This window comes from Hevea brasiliensis, chromosome 16, assembly GCF_030052815.1.
Source record: "Hevea brasiliensis isolate MT/VB/25A 57/8 chromosome 16, ASM3005281v1, whole genome shotgun sequence".
Lineage (NCBI taxonomy): Eukaryota > Viridiplantae > Streptophyta > Magnoliopsida > Malpighiales > Euphorbiaceae > Hevea > Hevea brasiliensis.
The window spans coordinates 5309956-5320502 of NC_079508.1; the positions used below are offsets into that span (position 1 = coordinate 5309956).

General features: G+C 36.6%; 1 protein-coding gene across 1 annotated transcript; it reads right to left on the bottom strand.

Annotated features, from left to right (window-relative positions):
- Nucleotides 1-634: 634 nt before the first annotated feature.
- Nucleotides 635-10115, bottom strand: LOC110657572 (protein argonaute 1). The gene is made up of 22 exons (XM_058138834.1): nt 9714-10115; nt 8210-8904; nt 7916-8124; nt 7677-7826; nt 7464-7597; nt 7174-7283; nt 6825-6931; nt 6548-6686; nt 6361-6477; nt 5687-5794; nt 5497-5568; nt 4231-4353; nt 3971-4136; nt 3605-3864; nt 3351-3493; nt 2458-2520; nt 2308-2371; nt 1726-1865; nt 1576-1645; nt 1410-1504; nt 1102-1133; nt 635-994 (listed from the first exon to the last, which is right to left on the bottom strand). Exons 2-22 carry the CDS (start codon nt 8894-8896, stop codon nt 774-776), a joined length of 3210 nt encoding a protein of 1069 aa, XP_057994817.1. The 5' UTR covers nt 8897-8904; nt 9714-10115; the 3' UTR covers nt 635-773.
- Between the last annotated feature and the right edge of the window lie 432 nt (nt 10116-10547).

Consider the following 10547-nt stretch of genomic DNA (forward strand, 5'->3'; position numbering starts at 1 on the left):
AAAATGAATAGAATCACAGTTTCAAATAGATCCATTAAATCATCAGCTGAATTAAACTATAATTTAAATCCCTTCTCTCTTATTTTTTCCAACAAAAATTCATTAGGATAACCTGCAAACAGCTCAAAGGGAACCTTCAGGCATTCTGTTTATTGATTGATCTCCTTTCTTTTGTTTCTTTCTTTTAGAATCTAATAGTTGAGACAATTAAAAACGGCATTTACTTCTTTTAGGATCCTTTTATCTCTACCTTGAATCTTAGTTTAGACATTTCTTCAATCTTTCAACATGGCAACAATATGCCACTTTTTTTTTTTTTTTCTTTATCAAAGAATCGCACTTGTGATTAATTCCTACATGATACACTTTATTTTTTAATCAAAGAATTTGCAATTTCAACAAACGCACAAGGCACTGTCCCAAGACAGCACAGTTGTCATTAAATGACTAAAAGCAACAATTATCTTACATTCAATTATTTTACATTCATAGTGCAAAGACTCCTAATATTAAATCCCAATTTAACCAATCTTGCGATTAAATTCAACCCAGCGTTTTGGCCCATCTCCAAGGGGAAACGCAACAGACAGGATAATATGCTCAATAAATTGCAAAAAAAAAGCAAATTTAAAGATTGCACGCAAATTCCAATTTCATAAATATGCATAGGAAAGCAAACTGCTTCAAATTCAAGTCAAAACAGTTTCAACAAGTACTCCACCTACAACCTCAGTAACAATCCAAATGATAAGCTACTGGGTCATCAGAATAACCTAGCAATAAAACATTACCCGCTTGACATTCTCCTTCAAGGCAGGTAAGGGTCGCACAGCAGCACTAGCAGCTCCTCGTGTGCTCCGTGCACCTGTACCTCCACCCATGGCTCCACGTCCAGATACAGGACCACTAGTCATTGATCCACTGTCTGATGTCTCTGGTTCCATATAGAACCGAGCTCGAAATGCAGCAAGATGAGCATAATATGCAGGTGGCACTGCCAAATCACAAGACCATACAGAAAATCAGAAATCACATTAACACAGTGGCGCATGTGTGTATGAGAGAGAGAGAGAGAGAGAGAGAGAGAGAGAGAGTACTAACCAATGGAAACGGAACGTGTGCATCTCGCATATCTGCAAAATTGGATTAAAAAGAAGTCTCAATTCTCAAATTAGGACCCTGATTTACCGCACACAGAATGACAATAGTACAAATCTATGCAAATTAAGCCCTATAAACTAGTGGATGAGAAATTATCGGCAAATTATTTAACAATGAGGAATCACAAATTGGGGAAGGGTAAAAACATAATATCAACAGTATCTCCCTAGGGATTTAAGTTTGTAAGAGACCCAATATATAAAACTAATAATACTTTCCTCATTGGAATTGAAGGAACCAGAACTTACGTGTAGCAAAGATTGTTCGTAAGGGACTGCAACCCATCAGCAGAAAACTTGTTCTCATCCCATAGTACATGGTAATGAGCAGGACGGCTCGTACCCTGTAGTCATGTTTGATCAATGTTAAGAAGTATACAGGTAAATCAATCAACTAAGAAAATCAAGTCATTACCTGAATCCCAGCATGGCTACACAAATAAAAGTCGAACTCTGTTGGATGACAGATTTTAGAGTCCACCACAGTACCTGTTACAGGAGAATTTAGCATCTCATCATTCAGACTACATAAAGCATCATTGTCAAATCAAAAGATAATAATCAGGTACCAGGCAGTATATTCCCACTCCTGTCAACAGCATTACGGTCACTATGGTCGTTGGCAAACAACCTGGTGTGGTGACGCTTCTGAACCACAACAAAAGTTACAGGAGGCTGATAATTTGGTTCTAAGGAATTACATGCCTGAAATTAAGACAAATAGTTGAACAAAATTCACCAAATTCAATCAGAATACATGAATAGGCTGATAATATGATTAGAAGAATGTGCACGCCTACAAAACAAAAATAGGAGAAAACAGACAATAATCATGAGATTTCACTGTAGGAACAGTATCATATGGTAATTGTAGAATAGAAATTATTCACTTATGTGTGGACACTAATTTAAATATATTTGTTGTATGTAATAATTATTACACATTTTAAACTTTAAGAGAATAATAAAATTGTAAAACAGCTATTCCATGGAATAGTATTCCACATTTAAAATTTGAACCATAGCTAAGACTAGATATTCAACATGGAACCTCCTTTCTATTCCATGTCACTCCATGAACTAGTCAAAGCCTAAGAGTATAGAAATAGCTAAGATGAAGAACATTTAGATTCTACAATAAGGTTACCTTTCGAATAGCATCAAGTTCATACAGCAAAACTTGATAGAATTGCCCTTCACTGACACCATCTCTGGAATAAGTGAATAAATCATCAGACACGTTAACAAATAGCACAACATACAGTAAGAAAGAAGAAAACAAGCAAATGGGCAATGCCTGTAAAATATGATACGTTGTGGCTTCTGTCCAGTTGCTCTGCGGAAGGAAATAAGGAGTTCCCTGTATTATGGAAAGACAGTCAGCTACGATACTCTACAAATCTACAAACAGCTAACTGAGACAATAGTTGTCTAAGGCATAAGGCAAAGAACTATTCTAGTATCTGGGGCCCAGGCATGTGCAGTGCACATTCACAAAATTGGTATAGAACATTCATAATATTTCAATTTGCAAGTGTTAATAGCAAAATACAAAAATATACAAAAATCCATAAGGCAAACTAACGAAGCTTGTTCAATGTAAGCCATTAAGTGCACTATCCTTCCTTGTGATTTACATGCAGGATAGTGCACTTAATGGCTTACATTGAACCTAGGATAATCCACATATGTATTGCAAGTGCATCCGAAAAAGAAGAAGAAAAGACAAAACAGCAATCATCACAAAGTAAAGTTGAAGCATGGAAATCAAAGCTTCTTTCTCTTTATGCACTAAATTAGCTGTTGCTTCATCTATATTTTCCAACAGAATAGCCCTACCCACTTGCAACTGATAGTGTCCCAGACACTAGGAGGGAGAATTGCAACTTCAATTTGCAATTAGCCAAATCACTTATATTCACCTTATAAAAGTTAATTTCATGCAATCATGCTTATTTAATCAACATATATGGTATCACCGAAAGTTAAAACGAAGTCAATAAAGCAAAAGGCATAGGCATCCAACAGAGCAAGTAAAACAAAATGAAGGTAAAATATAAAATCCTTCATGCCCCCTGAAAGCATTTGCAGAGACAAGTACAAGCCTTATCAATAGAGCATGGATTTAAGACCACTAGTGGCACTTGACTCTATGATAACTATGACAAAGACAGAGATGGCCAATCATACTTGATCATTCCACCAGAGACTTTCCCTCTTACAGGATCCTGCCATTCTTTGAACAAATCTTGGATAAGCTCTTGTCGATGGGCTTGAGCACAAACCAAACCAGCATACTTTGTAATCTCTGGCCAATCTTGAGAAGCCACAACCTGCATTTCAATTTCAATAACCTTTTGTTGGTCAAAATTGGAAAACAGCAAGATCAAATCAGGCGAACACAAGATATGCAGCATTCAGAAGAGAGGAGAAAGATCGAATACAGCTGCAATAGATGGGCTCGAGTCTTCCCCAGGATGAGGATGGGTAACATCAGCACCAAAAATAATAGTGGGCCGGTCGCTGACTAAAGGAATGCGCCTTGATAATGCATCAACAAGTACAGTATTTCTTCCTCCAACCTTCACATTTATCTTCAAAGCCACATTGGCCAAATATTGCTTACTCATTTTGAATACATGCTTTGTTAAACAACACTGAGAAACAAGGCCAAGATCTGTTTCACAAATCCGTTTCAAATCACCTGCAGCAAGTAAACAAATAGGAATTGTGATGACCAGCACCACATTGATTATGTACAAAATATCTGGCAAATGAAATCAACACTACAACTGTGTAAAGTTTCATACCATAAAGGGAACCATTATTATCAGGGAGAATTACAATAAGCAGGTCAAGTTCCCTGCCCTGGGGCTGAAGTTTTGTCATGGCATCATGGTAACGAGTTTTCAAGACCTTCTCTACCTGCTCTGGACGACCGCTAATTGGAGGAAGTACTGGCTCAGGATTAAAAGCCTTAATACAAGAAGTAATAAGTTTAAGTGAAAACAGATTATATCTAACAAAATATTGGAAACAGAAACCTAAAGAAATATTGCAAGTTCCATACCATGCCTGATATGTAACACATTTGTGCAAGTTCATGGCAAAATCCACGGGCTACACTGTCTTGAACATTCCGAGAAAAATTTATGCATATCCAATTGTTCACTGTTCCCCCATTAACCATTTTCTGCAACAAAATGACAATAAGTCAAAACTCAGAGCATCCTTGGTTTGCAAGTTTAGAGAAGCAAGGATAAACACCCAACCACGCAGCCACCTTCCTAAGCAATAAATACTTATGCATTATTCCTATCTTATCTTATACCTTTATAAAAAGGCAAAAATATAAGGCAGTGGAGGAGGAGGAGGCATTCTTCGTTGTGACTATCTAGGATAAGGTCATACCTTCTGATCCACAAATGCCCTCTATCCTTATATCTGATTCATCTCTTTTATGTGCATGTGATGCAGACAACAAATAGGTTCAAAAATGAAAAGCAAGGTCAAAGGAACCTGAAGTTATCATCAATGTCAGGCAAGTCATGTTGACACCTTCTCTGGAATCAAAGTCTAAAAATGTTCATCCACATCAATGATATTTTATGATTTTAAATTCAGCTAAAATGGATTGCAATAGCAGCAAATGGGTCTTTTTTCCCAGCATATTTTTGGTAGTCTTTTCCAGTCAAAGTAGCAAAAGAAAACCATATGCATCTATTTAAGATTATAAAGTCTAAGCAAAATTAGAGAGTGGTTTTAAGTTTTTAAGCGGCTACGGTGCTCTGAGCTCTGCAAGAGCCAAAGGAGATAAGATGGTATTCTTTATAATTAAATTTTCTTCAACCCCAACTATGCCATAAACTATTTTCTACCTATTTAAACGCATCAATCTCCACAACTCATTATCATTTTCTTGATAGTAACCTTAAAACCAATTATATAAGTGCCACAGGGCCTCTTAATATTATCCATGCACTTGGGAGGCCAACATGGCATCCTAAAAATTCCCACATGCATGATATCTGGACTCACACAGGAGGGGAAATAATATAACCAAAAAATGGTAGAAAGAGAGGGAACCTAAATGTAATCAACAATTGAACACCCAAATTTTAGGGACTTCATTACTGAATATAGTTTGCTCAACAAGACCAAAAGACATCTTAAGAGGAACTTTTACTACAAACAATCTCAAGAAAGAGACAACAAAAATTGGAAACAAAATTAGACAAATGCCACATTATAATGCCAAAAGAAGAGAAATGTTGAATTCAATAAACAAGAAATGTGATACAAAATGCAATTATTATAATTTTATGGTAGGAAATACCTTGTTCATCATGTTCCATTGTCCAACTTGAGGCAGGCAATCCCTCTCTCTACCAGTTTCATGATATTTAAGCTGGGCACAAACAGTATGAAAATCACAGAACACTAAGTAAAATATGGCATACAGTAATTAATACACAAGATATGCAGGTTTTAAAGATGGAACAGAGGAACAGGTAAATTATATTTACCCATGGGGGTGGCAAAATACGAGCTTCTACTGAAGCAAGCTTCTCACTAATTTTAATTCCAAACTCCTTTGCATAAGGATCATTGTGGTAAGCATTATGATGAACAGTCTACACAAGCAAAATAAAAACATTAGAAGTTCAAGATAAAACCAATGCCACTAACTGAAAGCTGGAATTCTCACAGAAAGCAATTTCTGCTATTTTCTAACATTATCCTTTGTCTGCAGCTGCTTTTCAATTGTAAAAAACTTCATTGTAATTTTAGTAGAATTAAATCACTAAAACCTAAACAGTCAAAAAATTATGGCACATGAAAGAGTGCTCACTAAATTAAATAACTTGCATCAATATAGGCAAAGCACAAGCATTCACATATATTTGCATACAGGAAAGCCTTACAAGCATTCAATTGAACAACCTCAGTCAGACAGACAAGAAACAAATAAGTGAATTATTACTAAAATTGAACTAAATCTACTTTTAGTAGACCGAAAGATCTAATAAGTTAAATAAAAGTAATGAATCCGCTTAATACTAGAAAGTGGAATGGAACCTTCATAAATTGTAACAAGACATATGCAGCTAAATGTGCTGACAATCACATATAGGCAGCTGATAATCATTTACAAATCATGATACAACATTAAGCCAAAAGATTTGACACAGCATCTCACCTGCATAATATCAAGCTCCCTTTCATGAGGACGCTGACAGGTCACCTTCAGCAAAGCAGTGATCTGCCTCTCATTCAGTCTCTTGGAGTACCTCTGACCCTCAACAATCTTGCAAACCTGTTTTGAAAGGTAGCTTGTAACACCACATATGCAGGCAACAGTGAGAAACATAGGGAAAAGCACTTACTTCCATAGGCAAATAATTAGGCCTCTGCTGATTTCCCACTTGTAAACAGGGCCATTGAGTGTGTTGAATTACAAATCCATATGTCTCATAAAAATACTCAACAACAGACTTCAAGGTTCCTCTTTCATCAACCGGAAAACTAATACAAAAGGATTAAAAAAGAAATCAAGCTATGCATAAAGCCACAAACTAAGACCAACAGAGATTAAAAAATAATAATAATAATAATAATAATAATAATAATAATAGTAAATATATGACATCATATGATACTCACGTCAACTCCCGTGTTGCCTGTGATGTTAAACCAGATATACGGTACTTTCTGCGCATATTTCCACGGTGTGTAACTTCAACCTTGACTCCTCTAAGTGCTTTTTTTATCTATTGACACACAAGTAACAGTGCCCAAATTATATACATTATCTTAACCAAACCTCTACGTGAAAAAATAAAAATGAAACATTAAAAATAGAGTTTTATCAGACAACCAATAACAGTTTGGTAAAGCATTGTGCATCACATACTTAACAATAGGAAGAATTGATCTGAGATGACTTGACACAAAAGTAATGTCATAGAAACCAAAACAAATCTAATTAAAAAAAAAAAAGGCAGATTCTGACCTTGACCCGATCAGCGTCAGACAATGGTCTAGAGGAAACATCCCGATTCAATAGTTGGGTTACAAAGTCAATTACTGGTAGTGGCTCAATGAAAGCAGTAGAAGACATATCTGCATCCCAACAGATCAAAGTAAAACATGAAATTGACGAAAACAGAGAATAGTAATTTTAAAGTAAGCATAGAAGAAAAAATAACGCATATGCAGTAATAGACTTAACTTGAACCTAAACTGAAACAAACAAATGAACAAAACAAACACTCCCAGGAAAGAAAGCCAAAATTTACTTACCAATATTAAGCGACAGTCCCATTTGTGTAGGGCGAATGCTTTGGTAAAAACCACGCCAACTTTCCAAACCCTCACCAAGGGGTTGCCTTCTTCCTAAATCAGGGGAATAAAATGATCGACCCACCGGGCAGTACCTACAGTTGATCAAAGCTCAGTCTCCAGACACAGAAGGGAAGGCATAATCAAATGCGAAAAATAAGAAACATTACGCACCGAGTAGTAGGCAATTCACGCAAAACAATGTCAAGAACTTGAAGGGCTTCTTGTGGTGCATCTGCTTGCCTTCCCTGCAAAAAGAGTCCTAAATGGTGTAGGTCAGCCCGTGCAGCTAATTTGATTACAACTCTAAACTCCCTCTCCCTCCTGCAACAAGAAATAAATATAATTAATTACCAGGAAGGGGAAACATACATGAAAACCAAAAGAAATGTAGAAAGCAAATATCATAAAACCTTGGCCCGCCTGATCCGTCATCTTCATCAATGAGAATGATTTTAAATTCCTTTGATATAAATGGAAGTGGCCCAGCAGTGTACAGACTCTTTCGGCCATCATAGGCAGGAAGACGCTTTCCAAGGTGAGATTCTTTGTACAGTTTAACGAGTTGTTCCATTACAGCACGGTTCACACCTCTTGATGAGACCTCAGGTGTGATGGTAACCTATCCACATCAACAATACCAGAAAACCGTATGCCTTAAAAACTAACACAAATTACCTAGGCAAACTACAGATAAGAGAACTTACATCATACTGGTGCAAATCTTTATCCGGTAATTCAGCAAAGAAGTGGTTTGCCTTTACTATACACCTTATGCCAGTGCTACCCTTCCCAGGCCTAAGGGGGAACCTCATTGATTTACTTGAGGGTGGAGGCAAAGCCTGAATTGCCTGACTTGAAGAACCCTCTTGCTGGATGGAAAGGTCCTGTATCTGCTGAGACAGTACTATTGGTGATGGCTCTGGAGGTCGGAACGAAGAGCTCCCCTCAGATGACATGGGCTTAGGGGACACCCCAGCATGATAAGGAGCCGGGGTTGCTTGGTGCAGCTCGGGAACTGGTGGTCTGGCTGGGCCACCAGAAGGAGAACCTCCTCCACGGCCACTACTGCCGCGACCACCACTATAGCCTCCTCGACCTCCTTGCTGAGGCGGCCCTCCTCTTCCCCTCCCTTGGTATTCAGGGGGGGCACCATACTGCTGCTGTTGAGGAATCCCACCACGGCCTCGGCCAGCACCACGACCTCCTTGCTGAGACTGGGGCCCCCAACCCCTACCACCTTGGTATGCTCCTCCACCTGCTCCCTGCTGAGGTGGAGCACCCCTCTCAGATGGTCGCTGGGAACCACGACCACTACCCCCAACAGCTTCATGAGACTGGGAGCTCTCACCCCCACCACTTGCAGGAAGCTCAGTTCTCCTCTTCCTCACCATAACGATGGCTGCGCACAATATATGAATCTTTTGATTATATTACTCCTTTTTACTCCATCGAATGACAGCAACATGGCTGATACTACTTTTTAGTACCAACAACAGCAACTAGTATTTTAAAATGGCACACAAAACAAGAAATGCGACCAATGAAAAAAAAAAAAACCATTATTCATTTGCAAAATCATTAAAATATGAACTAAGCTTACACCCTATAATGTTTAGCTTGCACAAGGGAAAAAAGAAACCCTAAAGCAATTTATTTAATCATCACAACAAAAACTTTAAAAAAAAGAGGGAAAAACCCTAATTTTAGCAGCAACATATGCAACAAATTTACAAGGAGGGAGACATTGTGCTGCATAATGTGATGTCACAAAAAATACAACAATTAAAAACATTTGCTTGAAATAAAAATAAATAAATAAATAAAAATCACAAGAATGCTGAAAAGCAAAAAAGCCCAAAGCGTTTACAAGTTAAATTGCCAAAAAATTAAAAAAACATATATATATGACAGTAGCCTCCAGTAAGGAGAGGATTGTTTTCCAAATCTATGGAATACCTAACGATCTAAAATGAAAACAAACAAATTTCACAAAAATAAAGAGCAAAATAGAAAAACCCATGAAGTAAAAGTAAATACTTTTTCAAAAATCAAATAGATCTGAGAAAGGTAAGTCCTACCATTGCTAAAATCAAAATCTACTTGAAAAAACACAGCAGATCCATATTCCATAACCCAAAATCAAGCAATGAATCAAAGATGATAAGAGAAATTTCATGTACAATTCACCGAAAAACCACCCATACCCACCTGAAAACAGCTATCAGAGAAACTTCTCCAGCAATCTTAGAGCAAAACAGAGAGAGAAATGGAAATGTAACAAGCCACTCCAGGCAGAGAGACCTCAAAAGCCTCCACCAAAGTGTGTTTATAGTTAAAAAACTATTGGAAATTTTCCGGAATAGTGTCCGCACTCTGCTTATAAGAGAGTGGTAGGTGTTTCAAAATGACAAGTCCGTCCCTACTCGGCTAGCCCCACTACAGAGAGACGTGGATGCTGACGTGGCTTGTTTTACTCTGTGTGGCTCTTTGATCTTGGGTGATCCTAACTATGCATATGCCAACAGGGATTCCACTTTGGATTCCTCGTTTTAGGGGTTTTCTCCCAACTAATCAACATCACCCATGACAACAAATAGAGTTTCACGAGTATTTGGATTTAAGATTGATTTAAATTTAAAATTTAATATTAATTTAGAATTAAATTTTATATATTAAATTTTTATTATTTAAATTGATTTATATAAATATTTAATTAAATATAAAATATATTATTTATAATAATATTTATAAATTTTTATATTTTTTATTTTATATAAAATAAAATTAAAATATTTTATAAAATTATTAAATTTTTAAAATACAACTTATTAATAAAAATAATTTTATATAGATTACTAATTAAAATATATAAAATTAAATAGATTCGAGTATTTGCCGGATAATAATAATAGAGTTTGCGACAGATTCGAGCAATTGAGAATAAATTTTAATTAGATTTAAGACGGGTTTGAATTTTAAAAATATTAATCGAGTTTAAATTTGAGTTTGAGTTCGAGTAAGGTGATTTTCACATATACCCTA